At 34.7% G+C, this 22,363-nt stretch overlaps 1 protein-coding gene across 1 annotated transcript in view; it reads left to right on the plus strand.

The window, feature by feature from the left end:
* PDPK1 (3-phosphoinositide dependent protein kinase 1) overlaps positions 1-22,363 on the plus strand; it is a 115,413-nt gene that overhangs the window by 47,628 nt on the left and 45,422 nt on the right. Inside the window, exons 5-7 of the mRNA XM_044657763.1 lie at positions 8,412-8,556; positions 10,584-10,681; positions 15,327-15,402. Coding sequence (XP_044513698.1) covers positions 8,412-8,556; positions 10,584-10,681; positions 15,327-15,402 — 319 coding nt within the window. The remainder of the gene's footprint in view (positions 1-8,411; positions 8,557-10,583; positions 10,682-15,326; positions 15,403-22,363) is intronic.

Below are 22,363 nucleotides of genomic sequence, written 5' to 3' on the forward strand. Positions count from 1 at the left end.
GTGATTCCCAGTCTTTTTAGGAATTTTGACACCTCATTGTTTGATGTTGCAACCTCTCTCCCCATCTCCCTTATAATATGACAGACATTTGAAAAATGAAAATAAATTAAGATAAATTAACTTTGAGAATACTTGACACACTTTGAGATTCACATGCTCAAAGAGTACAATGAAGACCAAGACTTGATGAAGGAGAATATTATTCTTTTTGAAAATAGGTGAAGGAATAGGTGAATGTTTTTTGATTGCAGTTATAAATGATCAAATTTTTTTCAATTTCATTAGGAGGATTGTAACCTTTTAATGATATCTCTACATTATATACATAATATAAAAAGTATTGAAGAAATAAAAAGAACCTAATTTCTCTACATTAAAACACATAAATTTGTGTAGGTTATTTCCAATATATTGAAAATACACATTTCACTTAAATATAGTATAATTAAGAAATTTAGAAAACCCAAAACAGCCTTCTTGTGATTTCTCACACATGATATTTACTCCATCTTTTGTCTCTGCACTTTACAGTAACTGACCCTATGCTTCCTTCATTTCTCCCTCTTGTCATCCCTTGTTTATTTCAAAATTATGCTTAAGTTTTACTTCTATGGAAAATCTTTCCTGATCCTTTTGGTTACTAATGCTCTTCTCCCACCCTCGACTTATATTGTATGTTTATTTTGCCCTTCTTCCCTCCCATTTTTTGTCTCAGAATCAGTTTGGAATGTAAGTGAGTTGAAGTGTCTGAGATCAGATTTTAACCCAGGACTTTCTTTCTCTAGGCCTGTCACTCTAATCTTCTTAGCTTCCCCTTTGCATGTATTTTTTTGACCAATAATAGTATAACCTTCTTGAGTGCATTCCCCATTTTATTTTGTCTTTGTATCCTTGGCACACAGCACAGACACTTAATAAATGCTCGCTAATTAATTCCTTTGTTCATTCTTGGTGGATGTCCCTTTAATACTAAACTCATTGTATAATTAGGATAGGGAATAGGGATTGGTCCTGTGATTTCATTGATAAAGAGAATATCTCAGTGAGGAAACCCTTAACAATGCAGTTTATAGTCTTCACAATTTATTGTCTTAGAGGGTTGCCTCAAACACCGAGAAGTCAATTTAACTTGCTTTTGTAATACGAGGTGGCTAACAGAAACTTTTTGCTTCTGTAATTTCTAATGGTCACAAAAAGTCAGTTAGAAGTCTTAGAATCTTCAGAAAGTCAGCTAGATCTTGAAACTATAAATAGAGGTGAAGTTCCAACTGACAAGGTTTTTACCTTTTGGCTTTCACTGTGGCTGGAGGCTTTTGCTTTGGCTTAGCCTATTGGCTTTGGCCTTTCCGCTTGGCTTTGGCCTAATTGCTTCCGCCTTGGCTTGTGCTTATTTGTCTTTGGGAAATTTAGACCTATCTCATTTCTCTGGACCTCTCCCTGATCTCTCCATCCACATCCCTCCCCTTCCCCTGAATTTCCTTTGGGCCCTAGGTGGAAGGGAGGCCTTGGTGATTGGACATTGTGGGTTTAGTTTCTATAGACTACAAGTAGAGTATCCTCAAGTAAGTTACCCTTAGTTTTAGTGATTTGATAAAGACTTTACTTAAAATCAAATCTTCCTCACTGAGAGAGCAGGCTCTCTCAGTCTAAACCTCTCCGCGCCCCCCCCCCCCCCCTCCCTAGCAGCAGTTAGAAAATCCTGAACCTCTTTCCCTCTGATTAACCTGAGATTAATAAACCCCCTTTGTTACCAATTCAAAGCCTCTGGTGAATCTGAAATTTTAGGCAAGGGTTGAAGAGGGAAGGAATTATTTATTTATTTCCTAAGGGAGCTGCCGGCATCCATCTCGGGAGGAAGTCCTTACCTGAGACTTCCTCTTGCACCTATCAGTTTCACTGACAGGGAGGAGCCCTTCAACTCCTCCCTCAAGGGACTTGAGAAACTGACAAGAGAAAGCCCTCAAGGCAGATTTAAACACTTCTGACTGGCCCAATTCCTTTGTGTCCATAGAGATACCTTTCCTCCCTTGAAGGATCCAGCCTATTTCCCAATATCCTCTGTTGCTAGCCTCCTGTGAATAAACCTGTTTTAAGCTGCCTCTCCTGAATACCCTACTTATTCCCTCACCATCCAATATACCACCTCATTCATTTCTTCCCTACATTCAGCCATCCCCTTCATTCCTCCTCCTAATACCTACCTCACCTTTATCCCTTCTTTTAACCTAAAGATTCAAAGATTACCTACTTCTTGATAACACTCTGGGTCACATAGCTATTACATATCAGAGGCAAGACTCAAACACAGGTCTTTGGGTTCTGTTCTGTGCCACCAAACTAATGTTTTAGGGATTCTTTTTGCTTAGAAGCATAATTAAGATAGTAAATCTGCTATAATACCAGCATGTGATGCTTTTCAAAGTCAAATATAAAATTTTGGGGAATTTTTTACACCTGTGTTTCCTACTATTATTATAGGTAATTTAAAACTGCTAAATATCTCATTGTGGCAAAGGCAGCATGTAGAAATCTTTCTTACATGGAGAGGGAAGTAAGGTGGTTAAGTGCCTATGTACCAGCCATTTTGCCAAGTGCTTTATAAATAAGAAACATTTGAAAGGTAAAGAGATATCTTAAGATGTGTCTAGTTCCTTACCCTTTTTCCCCAGATAGTTCACATAATTTTAAATTATAAAATAAAATGAACTATCCTAACATTTATCTACAGTCATTTGCAAAATACTTTTATTATTTGTAAGCTTCCTATTTTGATCCTCTTGCTTTAAAATGAACAAATGAATTAAATCTCATACCAAATATTCATTAAACTCCATAATAGTGATAGTAATAATAGTATTTATATGGCCCGTTAAGGTCTACAAATCATTCTATATAAGCTATCTCATTTGGTCCTTGCAACAATTTTGTGAGGTAGATTTTTTCTGTTAGCCTTATTTTACAGATGAGAATGCTGAGGTTCACAGAGATAAGTGACTTGCCCAGGATCACACAGCTAGTAAGTGTATGATGCAGTATTAGAACATTGATCTTCCTGAGTCTAGAGCCAGTGCTTTATCCACTATTCTCCCTAGCCAAGAACCTAAATAATAACCTTTGGTGAAGCTAGTAGAGAAACCACATTTTTCTCTGCCCTGACCTAAGATACTAGCTTTGATGGCTTGAAGATTTTCCCCAAACTTCTTTGTTCTCCATGTGCTTATTAATCATACACCATTAGGGTTGGACTTTATTCTTAGAGAGACCATCTGAAAATCCTAAATTTGGTGTTCCCCCTCTCTCGCCATGGCTTCCTTATTAGCTCTTTCATTCTCATACTGCCATTGAAATTTTTCTGTCTTGGATAGCAATTCTAGGCTTCCACCTTCTTCTTAGACCTTTATATATACTGTACTCTCTCTGCAGCTCAAGCTTCATGGTTGGCTGACTAATTGCTGCCTGCAACACAATTTTAGATTACTTCAGATTCTTAGTTTCTTCTGTGTTGTCCCCCAACCTTAGATCACTCATTCACTTCATATATTTTATTGTTCCTGGGTTAAAATGTACTTCTGGAAAGGGAGCACAGGATGCCAAAGTTCAGCTTCTTGTTATTCAACTTCAATTTGGTTTTAATCACAGCTCTACAATCCTGCCATTTATTTCTTTTTTGACAACAAACACTTTCATCTTCAGTTCTAATAGTGTTTACTCTAAAGCTTTCTCTCTCTCTTCTCAAGTCCTCTGTTCTTTGCTGTTGTTTTCATATTATTTTGAGTTAATGATACTTTCTCAGCAGATTGAGCCAGTCACTCTTCTATAAGGAGACCATTTGCCTAAGTTCTCTTGTTCATCTCTGTAACTACTGTCTGTGTCTTTAAAGAATTTTATCAGTGTAGGCTTGATGTCATTTTCTATATGTGGAAGGCTTTTCCCTCTGTACTCATTTTTTTTCCCAATGGGCTAGCTTGTCCCTGAACACATTATTAAATTCTCTATTTATGAACCAGAAAAGGTGGCTCCTTTCCTCTTAGAAAATATCTCCAAGTATCAAGCTTCTCAGAGTCCAAATCCAATATTTATTTTTTCTGTTAATAACTCATAAAAGGGGGATATATGAATATGAAAAATTATCTTAGTTTTTTAGACATGCATTATTTCATATTATCTTAGCTCTTTTTATCTGAAATCTGCTAAAGAGATCAGACAGAAAGTCTTGCTAGAAGACTAAACCAGACATGAACTAACAACAACCTATACTAAGAAGAGAATGGAAAAAAGCTAAAGCCAGGACTGTGCTTGGAGGTAGGACTGGATTTAGGAAATGGTGGAAATAGGAAAGTTAAGGATGACTCTGAAGCTGTTATCTGTATCATATTGGCCTAGTCAACAGCTAATTCATATTCTTGTTCCATTCTCCTTTTGTATAATCTCAAATTGTGACTCATGCCTTTTTATTACTACCATCATTACTACTGCTACATAATAACTGTAACATGTTATATATATATATATATATATATACACACACACACACACACACACNGGGGGATATATGAATATGAAAAATTATCTTAGTTTTTTAGACATGCATTATTTCATATTATCTTAGCTCTTTTTATCTGAAATCTGCTAAAGAGATCAGACAGAAAGTCTTGCTAGAAGACTAAACCAGACATGAACTAACAACAACCTATACTAAGAAGAGAATGGAAAAAAGCTAAAGCCAGGACTGTGCTTGGAGGTAGGACTGGATTTAGGAAATGGTGGAAATAGGAAAGTTAAGGATGACTCTGAAGCTGTTATCTGTATCATATTGGCCTAGTCAACAGCTAATTCATATTCTTGTTCCATTCTCCTTTTGTATAATCTCAAATTGTGACTCATGCCTTTTTATTACTACCATCATTACTACTGCTACATAATAACTGTAACATGTTATATATATATATATATATATATACACACACACACACACACACACGCACACACACAAGTTACAATTCCAAAGCATTTTGCATACATTCTCAATTTCCTGTCATGATCTTTAAAGCAAGTAGTATTTCATTGATGTAATCTTACAGATAAGGAAATATTCTTAGAAGGAGCAAGTAATGGATTCAGGTTTCAAAGCTCTGGCTTTTGACTAAATTTAATTTTTAAAAGTTCCTTAAAAATTCTTGCAAGCTAAGTTGATAGATAAGAGTCAAAAAAGAATGAAATAGAAATGATACCCAAGATTCCTTTTTAGCACAGTCAATCCTGGTTCCCAGGATGGGATGAAGAAAATGTAGCAAGTGTGAGTAACATTCAGTTTTGCTTTTTCATTTTTCCTCCTGATGACTCTTTATTTAAAATTGTGCTTTGCATAACTAAACCAGCAGGTGGAGTATTTTCTCCCCTTAAACTTGTATGTTTCCTATGAGCTACTGATTTCCCTAAAGTTAAACTAATTTTCTCGTATTTCTTCATAGAAATTTCAGGAACCCTGGGAATAATTTCCAAATTCCACAGACTGTGCTAACACTTGTCTCCACTTCCTTTTTTTCACATCAAAGTTTATGGTCCTCAGTTCACTGAAGTTTTTTAGATAGCCTCCCTCAAGTTGAGAAGACTTGGAAATCTACTTATGTAACTTCACTTTCATCTTGATGCAGATGGTTTCTATGTGTCTTTTTTTGGTTAGAATTGTTCCACTAAGCTCTAGTCTCTTATATTTATTTATTCATTTATTTATTTATTTTAAACCCTTACCTTATGTCTTAGAATTAATACTGTGTATTGATTCCAAGGCAGAAGAGTGGTAAGGGCTAGGCAACAGGGGTTAAGTGACTTGCCCAGGGCCACACAGTTAGGAAGTGTCTGAGGCCAGATTTTAACCCAAGACCTCCTGTTTCTAGGCCTGGCTCTCAATTCACTGAGCCACCCAGCTGCCCCCTAAGCTCTAGTCTTTTATATCTGTTTTTATACTTTTCTTTGTATGTCTTTCTTTCACCTCAAAATTAGCCAGAATTGAATGTTTCAGATCTTCATTATCCTTATCATCCACCAGTTTCTCCACATATGTCCATGGCACCATCATTCTCCAAGTTACCCAGACTTGAAACCTTAGAGTTATCTTTTACTTCTTCCTTATCTTCAGTCCCAAAATATAACTTAACATCAAGCTCTATCCTTCCTTTGTAATATTTCTGAGCCTTACCTCTTTTTCTCCATTTCCACTACATCCGCCAGGCCTATATCTCTTTCTTGATGTATTTTGTAGTCTCTTTGCTTTTATTATCTCTTCTTTTTGCAACCTCGACATTGCTATCAGACTATTCTTCAAAGCTTCAATTTTGTCATGTTACTTTCTTGTTGCCTACTAGATCAGCCCAAATTCTTATTGAGAGTTTTGCTATTGTTGCTCAGACATAAAAATCTTCATTTCTACTTACGCGACTTTTTAATGTAGTACTTCCAACTTGGAATACTGTCTCTCTTCTCCTTTTCCTTTTCTAGGTTCCAATATTTTTTCAAAATCCAGGCCAGGTCCTGCCCCCCAAATCATGTATGTACCCTGATGTTTTCCATTCTTGATCTCTTCTATAGCTTTTATTATTGTTTGACATAATCTCATTTGATGATTACTTTTAGTCTTGTATTATTTTCTGATCAATTCATGTATGTAAATCATCTCAGTAAAACTTTGATGACTGTCTCGTACATAGCAACACTCATTCATTTATCTGGAGATGAGATTTCTAGCAATCCAAACCACCAAATTCAGTGGTGAATGAGGACGGGGGAAGGTCAAGAGAGTTATTAGAGGCAGAATCCTTAAATAAGTGAAAAGTGAATTGAAAAGCTAAAATAACAGGCTGCAGAACTGCCTAGCATTCTAAACTCAATTAGTGCAGGGTCAAATAGCTACCTTCAGAGCCTCTAAAGTAAAAAATACTTATGTTGAAAAGTCAGAGCCAGTAAGATTTGGGCCTTACTCATGTGATATTTATAACATTTGTTATAGAAGACAGCTTAGTTTATAAATTTTTTTTTAATTCTTCATCAAAATTGGTTATAAAGTTTTGGTCCTTGGTGCCATGAAGCATTAGTTATTCAGAATGACTACAATATGGGATATCTCATATTTCAATGATGATGTGTTCCTGTATTACTCTTAGATCCCTTAGAGTGCTTAGTATAGACCTGGGCTTATTGGAAATGCTTGAATACTTGTGAAGTTTTATTGAACCAGGAAGCAATAAATTAGCTGCTTCCTTAAGCAAAGTACTGTATAAGTGAGGGAAATTTTGTCATGCTTACAAATTGAGAAGGAATTGTTTGAGTTTCCATCCATAGGCTATTAAGTGCCCACTGTATTCAAAGCATTGTATTCAGGGAATAGGAATGATTTTTTTAGATTTTCTGAAATTATGCTATCATGGAAAATAAAAACCCAATTAGCTTATAAAAGGTTCCTCTCCTGCACACTTAGATTTGTAGCTGAGTCTTTTGGGTATTAATAAGTTGAGTAACTCTAAGCATGACTTTGAACATATTCCTTTCAGTGTTATACAAATATACTGCATATGTTTCTGAAAAGTTATTGTTTTTTGTTTCTTGTCAGAAGTTAAATATAATATAATTGGCTAGAAAAGTATTAGGCTTGTGGATTTGCCATTTTTTTTCTAAATGACCTCTTCATTACTTTGTTATAGAAGAAATCATGAATTGTTTTCTAATCAGTTTGGCCTGAAAAAAGACTTTCAAAGGCCAATGAATTTTAATTTACTAAAGCTAGCAAATGTTAGAACTGTATAAAAGCCTTTGACATAACCTAATACAATTTCCTTGTTTGATAGAGGAACTGAGGCCTGGTGAAGGAACTGAAGTCATAACAAATTTGTAGCAGAACAGGGACTAGATTTGTACCTCACAGTGCCTTGATCTTTATACCTTACGCTTTCCCACCCAGGTTATTGCCTAACCTAAGAGGCATTTTTTGCATTATGAGAACCTGGGTCCAATTTCCTCTTTTAGAAATGATGATGGAAGTATGAAGTGGTTTATAACAATTTCACTTGATAGCACATTCCTTATAACTGTAGATCTTAAGAAGAGAGAGGCTGAGTGACCACTTGTTGGGGTTAATGTAGGATGGGATTCCTGCTCAAGTAAGGTTGAATTTAATGACCTTAGGGTTTGTTTCTGCATTTAAAAAAATAATTTGCTCATCATTAGTCTCAGATTTGGGTCTTACATTCTTTGTTGACTTTTTCTAAATTTTGATGTTAGTTTATAAAATCCTGCACCCTGTTGTTCTTGGCCATTATTACCTTCAATTTTCATTTAGTTATATTTTATGCATGCTCATTAAGATTTTTAACTTGTTTTTTAAGTTCTAAACTATTGATCCTTAACTGTATGTTTAGATTTTGGCCTTAGTTATGCCAAAAATGGAGAGCTCCTTAAATACATTCGAAAGATTGGTTCTTTTGATGAAACCTGCACCAGATTTTATACTGCTGAAATTGTATCTGCTTTGGAATACTTGCATGGAAAGGGAATTATTCACAGGTAATTTTTAAAAATAGGTTTATGTTTAAATATTTGTAGGTCTATTTATTTGTAAAGAATAGTTATTTTTACAAAGTTCAAGGGTACATTTTAAAAGTTTCAGTTATAAAAATGTTATGAAAAGCTTTTTGGCTTTCAGAAAACGCCACAGCAAAATTATATGTTGGTAGTTTTGGAACCAGATTTTTTTCTCTGGATGTTGCTCAATGATAGTAAATTAGGCAATTTCAGAACCTGATAGAATTTTTTGCAGATGTAAACTTGCCTAAATAAGTTCTAAAGAGTAATTGATTTGTATTTAACAGGATCCATTTGCATTCAATGAACTAAAAATCTTAAAGATAAAATAAAAATATTCTTTTAAATAGGCCTAAATATTTTTTGAATTGTATTGCATTCTTTGCAGTCAACTTTTACAAATCATCCATTTTCTTGAAAATTAGTACAGCAGTCCATAGAATGGTCACAAATGAAGTTTATGTTGAAGTTTAATATATTTAAATGTCATAAAATAATAAACACATTTGTATAGTTCTGCCCATGTTACCCTATTTGCTTTTTTCACAGGGTAGAGTGAAGAAGAAACGATTTTGATGACAGTATTTCATTTCCCAAACTAAGTGGGAATATATTTTTAAAAATTATATTCATTTTTGTCCTAGATCTTAACACCAAATGAGGCAAAGGTTAAAAAAAAGTTGTCCTTTTTAGATTTTGGTGGTTTTATTGTTAAGTGAGGGGAAAAATCAAACTGTATAAAGATTGCAAAGGGAAATGAGAGAATCATTTTTACATTTTGTCATACAATATCAAAACACACATTTGAGAGGGAATACTATCACTAACTTGAGGGATGGGGTAGTTAACTGCTGAATGCACAATGTTATTGTAACAGTTGTCTCTTTCATATTTATGTTTGTAAATGAAAGCTGGAAAATAGGGTTCTGGATATTTGTTGATTTTTTTAAAAGTAGGGAGGTATTTTACTGATTTTTAACTTTAGCATTTCATGATCTTGGCGTGGGTATTTTCTCTACTAATAAAAATTGTGATTGTTGATGGGTTTTGAGCTGCTGTGACCAAAACATTCATTGCTTTGTAGCCTGATTGCTACAGCTCTCTTATGATGGACATCTTTGAATATAACTAGGTTGGGTCCTTGAATGATAGTACAGTGTGTTTTATACCCAGAGGCATTGGAATAGGACTCTAATCCTTAGCTTAGTAATAATTTTTTTATATTGTAGATTGGAAAGATTTCCTTAAATACATTGCATTTCAGGAGAGCCTAAGAGTTCCTCTTTGAACTTTGTAAGGCAAGTGACATGATTATTTTGCTAAGCTTGTGTAGTTTGGTTTTCTTCAAGCAATTAGCTTAGCAAATGGAACTTCTTATTAAGGAGTGAGATATGTTGTTGGGCTTGGGGGATTTCTGTTATATTGACTGTTCTTGGGATCACATTTCACCTGGCTGTCCTGAAATAGTTAGAACTAACACTGAAATTAAAACACCTTCAGTCATAGCAGAATATAAATAAAGAGTATTAAGTTTATGCTGGGCATTCTAGTGGTTTTGCAGCTTCTGTTTTATGATTATATTGGACATAGTTTGTTTATGCCTATTCTCTTCCTTTCTAGTGAAATGGGTTTTCTTCTGATTTTATTTCATATACTTTTAGATAAATTCATTTTAGAAATGTGACCAATAGCTAATTTCAGAGCCAGAAATACCTTACTTATTAATCATAGGGGCTAAAATTGAGTTCTCTTATGAGAATAAAGTAGTTCACAGTTGTGAATTAAAATTTTCAAATCTTCATGCCATTTTGACAATCTCTTTGTAACAGTGTAATTTTCTAGGTAAAATAAGATCTGTTTGCCTAATTGATATATATATTTCATGTTTAATAAGGTTTCAGTAAGAGTGATTACATTTTCTTTATTTTTTTCAGTTACATTTAGTGTATATTAAAAAAATGTACCTCCTTAAAATATTTCAGTTGAAATGTGAAAATCTATTTTTTCAGGGACCTTAAACCAGAAAACATTTTATTAAATGAAGATATGCACATTCAGATTACGGATTTTGGAACAGCCAAAGTATTATCTCCAGATAGTAAACAAGGTATGCAAGTGTCTTTTTCTAACATTATCAAGGCTGAGTTCAGTTTTATGAAATAGAAGCTTATCTTTCAGAATTATCAAATGTTACTTGATTTGTATTGAACTATTTTGTATTGAAATTATTTCTTTGTATATTTTGTACAGAAAAATGCATGGTAACAATAAAATGTTGTAGAGCTCATAATTTAAAGTATCAAGAGTATAAATATGTACACCAAGATGTAGTTAAGCCCATTAAAAATTTTTTTTACACATAGAAAAATTGAAGGAAGTAACTGTAACTTGGTTAAGGACATACACTTCATCACTTCCAGGGTTTAGCAGTGATCTTTCCACTGTACCATGTTTTTTTAGTGTGTGTATTCTTATCAACAATAGCATCAACTAACATTTTAATAGTACTTTAAAGTTTACAAGTCCATTATAAATGTTACTTCATTTGAACCTCACAATAAGGTAAGTACTATCATTTTATAGATGAAGAAACTGAGGCAGAGATTAAGTGACTTGCCAAGAGTTGTATAGTTAAATAAGAGTCTGGGGCTAGAGTTGAACTCAGGTCTTACTAATTCCAAGTCCAGAGCTCTATCAGAGAAGAAGCCACAGAGTATTGGGGTCATGAAGTTATGACTGTACTTCATGCTATGGATATATCTATGTTTAATTTGAAATGTGACATTTTGGGAGGATAAATGCTGAATTAGTAAATATATTGAGAGAGATTCAGGAAGTTCCTGGGTATGAGACATATTGTAAAGATACTATATGCTCTTTGAGGTAAAGGACTATACTTTGTTTCATCTTTTGCTCCCAAGTGCCTAGTATAGCTTTGCAACATAGTTGGCACTTGGATTATTTTATCTTTGTATCTTTAGAAACTAGTTTATTGCCTTGTACAAAATAGATGTTTATTAAATATTTGTTGAATTGAAGAAATAGAGATCAGCTTAGAATGAACATTATTATGATATACAATGAAATTGACTACACTGATCTGGCAGACCTTAATGGACATTAAACCATTTTGTCTTTTTGATAATGCTAATGAGTCACTGGGAATCGTGTCATATTTTTGGTCATTCGAACAATTTTTTTTGGAATTCTTCTAGAAAGTAATAGATATTGTTAAGCTCTAGAACCTAATTGTTGAATTCTCATGCCAGATCAGTGTAAGAATATCCAGTATTCATATTTCAAGGATGCATAATGAAGTACAATTGATTATAAGTCTGCCAATTTCATCTATAAATAGGTATATTTTTGGTCAGTCAATAAAAATCCATTGTTAGAGATGGCATTACAAAAAAAAACACAAATAAAATAGTTTCTGCCCCCAGGTAGCTCTTTATATTTCTTGGAGAGAAGCAGGATGACTTAGTGGACTTGGAGTCAGGAAGACTCAGGTTCAAATTCTTTCTGAGGCTCTTGTTAGCTTTATGACCTTGATCAAGTCATTTAACTTCACTATGTTTTGGTTTCCTTCTTTGTAAAATGAGGGGATTAGACACAGTGCCCTTTAATACTGCTTCTAGATCCAAATGATCTAGCATTTCTATATAAGTATATATAATATTTATAAGCATATATAACATTTATATATAAGCATATATCAAATATATATCAAATAAATAAAAGGTAATTTTTTAGAGGGAACAGGAACATATAAACATTTAGAAAGACCTCTGTTAGAAGGTGGTGTTTAGAAACTAGAGTAAGAAGTGAAGGATATTAGTACAGGTGTGGTAGGCATCTTGCAAATGGAATATCATGTGTGAAGAAGAGCAAAAAAGACCAGATTGACTGGACTGAAGAGTTAATGAGAGTAGGGGGAACAGAGGGAGAAAAATATAGAAAAAGCATGTAAAGGTAGACTGGAATCATGTTATAAAAGGTGTTAAAAGTTAAAATGAGGAGTTTGCATTTGATTCTAGAAGAAACTGGGAGTCACTGGAGTTTATTGGGCAGGGTAATAGTAGAAGCACAGCTATACTTTAGAAATATCACTTTAACAGCTGTGTGGAGGATAGTTTGGAGAGGGAAGCGACTTGAGGCAAGGGAGACTAATTAAGAAGCTAAGGAAAATAGTATAGGAAAAAGATGGGACGTGCCTGACCTAGGATGGTGACCATAGTGAATGAAGAGGAGGGAAGGAATGTATAGGAGAGAGATTGTGGAGTTGGAATCAGTTAAGGCTTGACAATTGATTGTCACATGGAGTAAGGAAGCTAGGATTCAGTGATGATTTTGAGATTGAAAACTTATGTGACATTAAGGATGGGGGTGCAATTTAGGAGAAACTGTTTTAGACATGCTGAATTTTGAGATGCCTATGAAATAGTCTATTTGGAAATGTCACATAAATATTTGGTGACGACATAGGACTGGCACTTAGGAAAGAGGCCAAGACTGCATATCCAAATCTGGGAGTCATCTGTGTAGACTAAATGAAAACTGAACCAAAGGGAGCTGATGAATTCATTGAGAGAATGTGGAGAGGAAATAGAAGAGGATTCAGGCTAGAGTTTTGGGGTCAACCCACAGTTAGGGATCCCAGTTTGGATCATATTTCTGAACATGAAGGACTGGTTGGCCAGTATGGGAGAAAGAGAACCAAGGAAACCAAGAGAAGTATTGTTACAAAAATCCAGAGAGGAGAGAATATTCTAGAGCAGTGATGGGCAAACTTTTTAAAGAAGAGGCCAAAGGAAAGGAAATGCTCATCTGTCAGTCTGTTTCTAAGGCAACTCTTTTGAAGTTTCATTGTCATGTATCCTACTCATTGTATTCGTCAAATTAGGAATAATGTTTTAGGGCTGGATTGAACATTTCAGGCTCTCTCCTCCCTCCCCCCCCCCCCCCAATATGGCCCAGGATGTAGTTTGCCAGTCACTGTTCTAGAGGGAAAGTATGATAAGCTTTGTCACATGCTGAAGTTACATTTTGAAGGACAAGGATCTAGAAAAGTTTGTTGTATCTTGCAGTTAACATCGATAAATTTTTTTAAAAATTTTTTTTTAAGCCCTTAACTTCTGTGTATTGGCTCCTAGGTGGAAGAGTTGTAAGGGTGGGCAATGGAGGTCAAGCGACTTGCCCAGGGTCACACAGCTGGGAAGTATCTGAGGCCAGATTTGAACCCAGGACCTCCCGTCTCTAGGCCTGACTCTCAATCCACTGAGCCACCCAGCTGCCCCCTCATTTCTTTTTTAAACCTTTAAATCTGGCTTCCTTCCAACCTCATTACTGAACTGCATTTAATCTGTTTAAATTAAAATTAAATTAAATATGAAATTGAAAATTAAAATTAAATTAAAGATTAAATGCAGTTCAGGAATGAGGTTGGAAGGAAGCCAGATTTAAAGGTTTAAAAAAGAAATGAGGGGGCAGCTGGGTGGCTCAGTGGATTGAGAGTCAGGCCTAGAGACGGGAGGTCCTGGGTTCAAATCTGGCCTCAGATACTTCCCAGCTTGTGACCTGGGCAAGTCATTTGACTCCCATTGCCTAGCCACACTTCTGCTTTAGAACCGATACCCAGTATTGATTCTAAGACAAAAAATAAGAATTAAGAAAAAAAAAAAGGAATGAAAGGAAGAGTATATTCAACTTCTGGCAGTTAAAAGGAAGGGAATAGGATGATATCATGTAGGGAGGGTAGCAGGGTCAAGTGAGTGATTTATAAGGATGGAGAACACCTGGACATGTTAATAGGTGACTGGGAATGAGTCATTAGATAGAGATTAAAGATTCAAAAGAGAGAAGGGATGATTGTGAGGATAGTCTACTGAAGGAGATGAGAGGAGATGGGATCAAAGGTAAAGTTAAAGGGATTGGTGTTGGCAGGAAGAACTATCTTTTCAGTGATTGAAGGAGAGAATGGGATTGATATTAAGAAGTTTTGAAATGAAGAGTGATTCATGGACAGTGACCTCTATCATTTATTTATTTGTTTGTTTATTTGGTAGAGTGCAGGCCAAAGTCTTCTCCTGAAAGGGCAGTGGGGAAGGCCTGGTGACTGAGATTTTAGGAGAGAAGTTATGTAACAATAGCTATTGGGAGTGGGATAGAGAATGAATTGGGGAGGAGTGATAGACTTTTCTTGCTATTTTGATAGCCTTATTGGAGGTTAGGTAACATAACTTTGTAGTGGACCGAATCAATATGGTTGTCAGATTCAGCAAAATTGTGTAGCTTCCTCTCAGTTCAGCACATTAAGCATGGAGGATGAAAATAGTGGGAATGGTCTATGTTAATTTGAGAGCAACAGTAGTACAGTGGGTCATAGGATTCAAGAGTAGAGAATAGTGTTAAGTTCAACTGATTAACTATAGGGAAAAGATTACCAAGGGAGGAAAGTAAAGCCAGAGAAAGAATGAAAGCCTGGGAAAGTCTTGATTAGTGGAGGAATTGGAGGTCATGTTGAGGTTAAAGAATAGATTGAGTAATGAGGTGTAAGGAGTAATATAATGATAAGCTTAAAGGTTGGACAAAGGAGTTCTAGAATTTTTGATCATGGAATATTTTGGGGGGATGTTGAGATCAAGAGTATTAGATGATCTATATAACCTGAAACATAAAATACTTTTGAATAGACTATGTATGTATCTCTAAAGGTCATTTATTTTCTTCCTTCTTTTTTCTCCCTTCATCAGCTAGAGCTAACTCATTTGTAGGAACAGCACAATATGTTTCTCCGGAGCTGCTTACAGAAAAATCTGCATGTAAAAGGTAACCTACTGTCATTTGTCTTATTAAACTTTAAGTCTTTAGATTGTATATTTTAAGAAAAAAAATGAGAATTTCTCATTGACAGACTACCTATCCTGCAAAGCTCATCTCCTTCTCTGTAAAATCCTCCTCTGATCTCCCAACTATAAGTGATTTTTTTTTCCCTTTCATCTGAGATTCAGAACCCTTTATTTAGCACTCATTGACATATCTTATTTCCTTCTATAATATTGAGCTAGATTTAGGCAAAACTTGTATTCAGATCTGTCTCTAGCACCTATTTCCTGTGTTTTCATGGTTAGTCACATAACCTCTTTGAGCCTTGGTTTTCTCATCCATACAATGGGTTTAATAATATATATATAATCATGCACATACACATTTAACTTTTAAGGCATTATCTATACTAATTGTTGTTATTAAAGGTAGGGATTGTGGCTTACTTTTTCTCTCTCCTCTAATGCTATTATATATGTTTGTTGAATTCTAGATAACTTTTACAGCTCTTTAGTGGTTAAGAATATCCTGAAAAAACTTGGGTTTTAGTTTTGATCCAAAATTTTCCTTTAATATAGATTTATGTTGATGTGTTATTTCAATTTTTTTGTTTATATTTTTTTGGGTTTGAGCCATTTGCGATTTTTCAGTGTCTATAGGAGTGAGAAAGGAGTGCCCTAGTCTTTTCTATTTTTTACATAATCTTTGTTTTAGCCCCTGAAGAATTTATATCATTATTAGGATCATAATCAGTATCTTAGTATATTGGAACAAAGAGAAGTTTATGTCTATTTGAGAATTAGTTTTATCATAACCCAAGATCTGTTGTAATCTTTGAGCTAATTTTCTTAGTACTATGCTTCAAGGGGAGAGAGCTAGGACAAAGGCATATCAAATTGTATTCTAAACATAGATTTCTTTGGATACCTGAGAAATCTTTTGGCTGGTCATTTCACATTTTTTTAGATCTAACATGCAAAATGAGGAGGGGAGTTGAATTAGATTATAATGTCTTCCAGCTTCAGTTTTCTGTGATTCTAATTTTGACCTTCAGGGCCCTTGGTAATGTTGTTTACTCATCACATTTTTCAGAGGAAATTTCTTATAGGCATTTGTGGGACTAGTATTTAGTCAGTAATGTTGTTCTTTGGATCTGCTCTGTCTTGTTTAGTTTCTCTGGCCTGACTCTTTGGTTGCTACTCTTGGAGTCCACTTCCTTTTTTCTAGCCCCAGAAATTCAAGGCCTTTTATAGTGGGTTCTTTTTTCTTCCCCTTTTCACAGGGGCCAGTCACAGCTTCCAAATTATCTAGCACTGCCCAGGGGGCAGTGTTTGTGTGAACCAGTTTTCACCTTCTGGAGGGGTGAATACTCCTCAAAAGGGTTCACAAATTCCTGGCTGATTGAGTTTCTGAGGGTGTGAATTCTCTAAGTGGTTTGTGAACTCCTCCACCTAGTTCAAGCTTTTGTTGATTCAGTCAGAAGGTTGACAAAGGAGAGTTAATCCAGTCTTCACTATCTAGTGAGGTACTAAAGTTATTGTTTTACAAAGTGTTAGCTCCAACTAGGCAGAGAGAATAAGGGATTCCCTTTTACAAGTGTAAACTCAAAGAGAACAAAGAATTCCCTTTTACAGAAACAAATGAGAAGATGGTTTGAGTAATCTAAAGCTAGGACTTGGCTGGGTGTGATTGGATGAAAGGGCAAGGGAAATGGGCTCATTGTCTTAAAGATTTACACTAAGTACCCATAGAGTTTTCAGTGTTAGAACTTTTATCAGATATTTAATACATCTTCCAATACAATTTTATTTTGATACCTCATTGTGGTATGTTAGTGACCCTGAGTTTTCAAAGGATTTTCCCAAACTCCTGCATATCCTACCAAGCTCAAAAGACTTCAAGAGAGTGACCTCTATATGTCCCATAGTTCAAGAACCACCCTAGCCAAGTTTGAGAAAGGTTCTTCACTAGGTTGGTTGCAAAGTGATAATTTTTTCAGCTACAGTGATTCTCAGTGGCCAGAAATCCAGTAGATACAAGAGGGGTTGTAATCTTTGTAGAATATCCACATGGATTAAATCAGAGATTATAGAAGTATTTAATGCAAATATTTTCCCTTAATCTAGCTATATTGATTTTATTTATGCAAAAATTTAAAAATTTTACATAATAAAGATTGCCTTTTCTACCTATCTCTGGTTATGCATCCCCACCCCTCCTTCAAGGTTTTAAAGGATAGAACTTTCTATTCTCCTCTAATTAACAACTAGTCTTGTCTCAACTGAATATAGATCAATTTGCTTGTCCGACTTTATAATCTGTTTTCAAAATGTTTTTAATCATAGTTGTATGTTCATTCAGCAAATAGCATTTATTCATTCAGCATTTATTAGATGCCTAGTATGTGCAAAAATCCATTTTAGGGGATAAAAGATGAAATGAAAAATATGTGCCCTCATGGAGTTCAGAATTTTAGTTGAGGGTATAAACCATAGATACTCATAAATTTAAGGTAAATTAAAATGTGATGAGTGTGTAAGAGAAATATAAGGTACACTAAGATAAGATGAGGAACAATTCCTACTGGCAGTTGGGGAAGATGTTAGATTGAGTCAGTAATTTTAGCTTAATTTAATTTCACCCACTCATTTATTTATTTGTTTGTTTATTTATTGAGAGCAGAAAGGCTTCATTTATTTATTCATGCGTTCATTCATTTATTTATTTGTTCATTCATTCATTCATCCATTTATTTATTCATTCATTTATTTTGTTTTTAGGAAACTTTTCCATGGTTACATGATTCATGTTCTTGATCTCTTTCCCCCATCCCTTCCATTCCCTAGTAGCCGACGCACATTTCCACTGGTTTCTTCCTGTGTCATCTATCAAGACTTATTTCCATATTATTGATAATTGTTCTCTGAATGTGGGTAGCTTTCTTTTCCATAAATCCCTCAGAATTGTCCTGGGTCATTGCATTGCTGCTAGTATAGAAGTCCATTACATTCGATTTTACCATAGTATATCAATCTCTGTGTATAATGTTCTCCTGGTTCTGCTCCTTTTACTCTGCATCAATTCTTGGAGGTCATTCCAGTTCACATGGGATTCCTCCAATTTATTATTCCTTTGAGCACAATAGTACTCCATCACCAGCATGTACCACAACTTGTTCAGCCATTCCCCAATTGAATTCCAGTTTTTTGCTACCACAAAGAGTGCGGCTATAAATATTTTTGTACATGTCTTTTCCCCTATGATCTCTTTGGGGTACAAACCCAGCAATGGTATGGCTGGATCAAAGGGCAGGCATTCTTTTAGCGTTCTTTGGGCATAGTTCCAAACTGCCATCCAGAATGTTTGGATCAATTCATAACACAATGCATTATGTACTTATTTTGCCACATTCATTACTGTCCCTTGCTGTCATTTTAGCCAATCTGCTAGGTGTGAGGTGATATTTCAGAGATGTTTTGATTTGCATTTCTCTAATTATTAGAGATTTAGAACACTTTCTCATGTGCTTATTGATAGTTTTGATTTCTTTATCTGAAAATTGCCTATTCATGTCCCTTGCCCATTTATAGATTGGAGAATGGATTGATTTTTTTGTACACTTGATTTAGCTCCTTGTATATTTGAGTACTTAGACCTTTTTCAGAGTTTTTTGTTATAAAGATTTTTTTCCAGTTGTTTCCCTTCTGATTTTAGTTGCATTGTTTTTGTTTGTTACAATCAGTAAGAATACATGGAGAGGCAAACCAACAACTAATTGGAAATTAAATAATGAAATTGAAGGTATTAAAATAGACAATGAGGAGAAGCTATCACTCTGCAGATGATACGATGGTCTACTTAAAAAATCCTAGAGAATCAACTAAAAAGCTAGTAGAAATAATCAATAACTTTAGCAAAGTTGCAGGATACAAAATAAATGCACATAAATCATCAGCATTTCTATACATTTCCAACACACTAGAGCAGCAAGAAGTAGAAAGAGAAACACCATTTAAAATCACCCTAGACAATATAAAATACTTAGGAATCTATCTACCAAAACAAACACAGCAATTATATGAAAACAACTACAAAACACTTTCCAAACAAATAAAACTGGATCTAAACCATTGGAAAGCCATTGATTGCTCATGGGTAGGTTGAGCTAACATAATAAAAATGACATTTCTACCCAAATTAATTTATTTATTTAGTGCCATACCTATCAAACTGCCAAGAAACTTTTTTACAGAATTAGAAAAAACTGTAACAAAGTTCATTTAGAAGAACAAAAGATCAAGAATATCAAAGGAAATAATGAAAAAAACCATGAAGGAAGGTGGCCTATCAGTACCAGATATTAAACTATACTATAAAGCAGTGGTCATCAAAACAATATGGTACTGGCTAAGAGACAGAAGGGAGGATCGGTGGAATAGACTTGAGGTGACATCGGCAAGACAGTGTATGATAAACCCAAAGAGCCCAACTTTTGGGACAAAAATCCACCGTTTGACCAAAACTGCTGGGAAAATTGGAAAACAATATGGGAGAGATTAGGTTTAGATCAATATCTCACACCCTACACCAAGATAAATTGAGTGGGTGAATGACTTGAATATAAAGAAGGAAACTATAAGTAAATTAAGTGAACACAGATTAGTATACTTGTCATATCTCAGGGAAAGGAAAGATTTTAAAACCAAGCAAGAGTTAGAAAAAATCCAAAATGTAAAATAAATAATTTTGATTACATTAAATTAAAAAGGGTTTTTACAAACTTAATTTAACTTTAAACCTTCTGTCTTAGTATCAGTTCTAGCAAGGGCTAGGAAATTGGGGTTAGGTGACTTTCCCAGAAGTACACAGCTATAGGAAGTATCTGAGGCCAGATCTGAAGCCAGGTCGTCCTAACTCCTGACCTGGATCTCTTATCTATTGTGCTACCCAGATGCCTTGAGTGAAAGATTTTAAAACCTTTGTGTCACAAAGATTTCTAATTCAGAATGGTTTTATTTTCATTTTCTTTTAAGTGCATATATCTGCCTGCCTCTCTCTCTTCATCTGTCTGTCACACAGAAGATTGTTTTATCCTTTTGCTTTGAAGCTGTAATTTTGGGTCTTAGGCTTGAATTTGATTCTAGGAGAGGACACTGTTCGTATATGTAATTTGGAGACTGCCTACCAGCATGAATGAGGTTTTATGTTTTAATGTTAGCGTATATATAAAGTTAGTTTGTGTTAGAATGGCTGAGCTGTTGAAAAAAATGATTGAAATTTCATTCTAATGAAACTTTTTTTATAGGAGGCAGCTAAGTAGTACAATGGATAGAGAATATTCAGGAAAACTTGAATTCAGATGAGACTTCAGACACTTAATTGGCTATGTGTTTCTGGGCAAGTCACTCAACCTTTCCACTTCAGTTTCCTCATTTGTAAAATGGGGATGATAAAAGCACCTCCCTCCAGTTGTGAGAATCAAAGGAGATAATATTTGTAGAGGGTTTTAGCACAGTGCCTGGCACATAGTAGGAGTTTTAAAAACTATTGTCATTGATGTTATCCCTAAAATGTTTCTGAAAAGTGAGGAGAAAGAAGAGGTTAGATGAGAGAAGAATGAAGCATTACTATGTAAAAAGGTTTCATTTTTTTTCCTAGAGAGAAGCAAAGGAAATAAGAACAGCTCATGAGTAACTTTACAAACCCATATGAAATTAGTAGAAAATGTTTACATGTAACAAATTAGAAGATATGTAGTGCTCCCTTCACTAAATCAGATCACAGGAGGAAGACAATATGGATCAAATAACTTTGGAAAACTTATGTGGAAATTTGATATTAAAGAAAAATAAATGTGTTTCCTGAGTTGTGGCAAACAAATAAACAAAAAACATTTTTTGGTGGATACTTTTCTGGTAATGAATCTCTCTGAAGCACTAACCCTTTTTTTTTGAGTCCTTTTCCAATAAGGAGAGGAGCTTTTCGAGCTTCTGGTCTGTCCTTGTAGCTTTTGAGAAGCCGATGCCACCCTGCTTTAGGGAAACATTGAAGGGACAATAGTGTGACAGACTCTTGGACTTTGAAAAGATGTGGTTCTTTCCCCTTAACCTATAATGAATCTTAAGACTGTTTAAAAAATAACTTTTAGAGTGAGGTTATAATTTTCCCATTGATACCCATGAAAAGGAGAAAAAAGTCATTCTGCATACATCCTATGATATGCTTGATTTATCTCTTCTTAGAAATTTCCTAAAAATTTTAGTTTGAGCAAACCCTGAATTATTTCTATGGGAATCCAAGGTTGTTCTTGGAGCAACAAACTTGTTAGGTGATTTTGTACCCAGTCTCATCATTTCTCTGTTTATGTTGCTTGATATCTATGAAATGATCATTTATATCGATTTAACTTAATTTCGAAGATGTTTTAGTGCCTTCAATACAACTTAAGAAACATTTATGGGGGCAGCTAGGTGGCATAGTAGATTAAGAGCCAGGCCTCTAGATCTCTAAATGGGAGGTCCTAGGTTCAAATCTGGCCTTAGATACTTCCTAGCTGTGTGACCCTGGACAAGTCATGTAATCCCTATTGCCCAGCCTTTACTGCATTCCCGCCTTGGAGCCAATACACAGTATCAATTCTAAGATGGAAGGGTGTAAAGGTTTAAAAAAAAAAAAAAGAAAGAAACATTTATTATGTACTTATTACCTTCATTAGTAATATGCTTGGTCACTGGGTAAGATACAAAGTTTAGATCAAATTAGATCTTCGATGCTTATAGTCTATTAGAGGGATATGAAACCATTACACAAAATAATGTAACATAAATGTGTCAGAGATACATACAAAGGATTGTGTGACAGCTGCAGGTGGAAAGGTCATTACTATCTTGGAAATGTCAAAGGAATTTTATGAAGTGCCTTTTTTTTTTTTTATTTTTTTTTTATTTTTTTTTTTATTTTTAAC

Source organism: Gracilinanus agilis, chromosome 1, assembly GCF_016433145.1.
Source record: "Gracilinanus agilis isolate LMUSP501 chromosome 1, AgileGrace, whole genome shotgun sequence".
NCBI classification, from domain to species: domain Eukaryota; kingdom Metazoa; phylum Chordata; class Mammalia; order Didelphimorphia; family Didelphidae; genus Gracilinanus; species Gracilinanus agilis.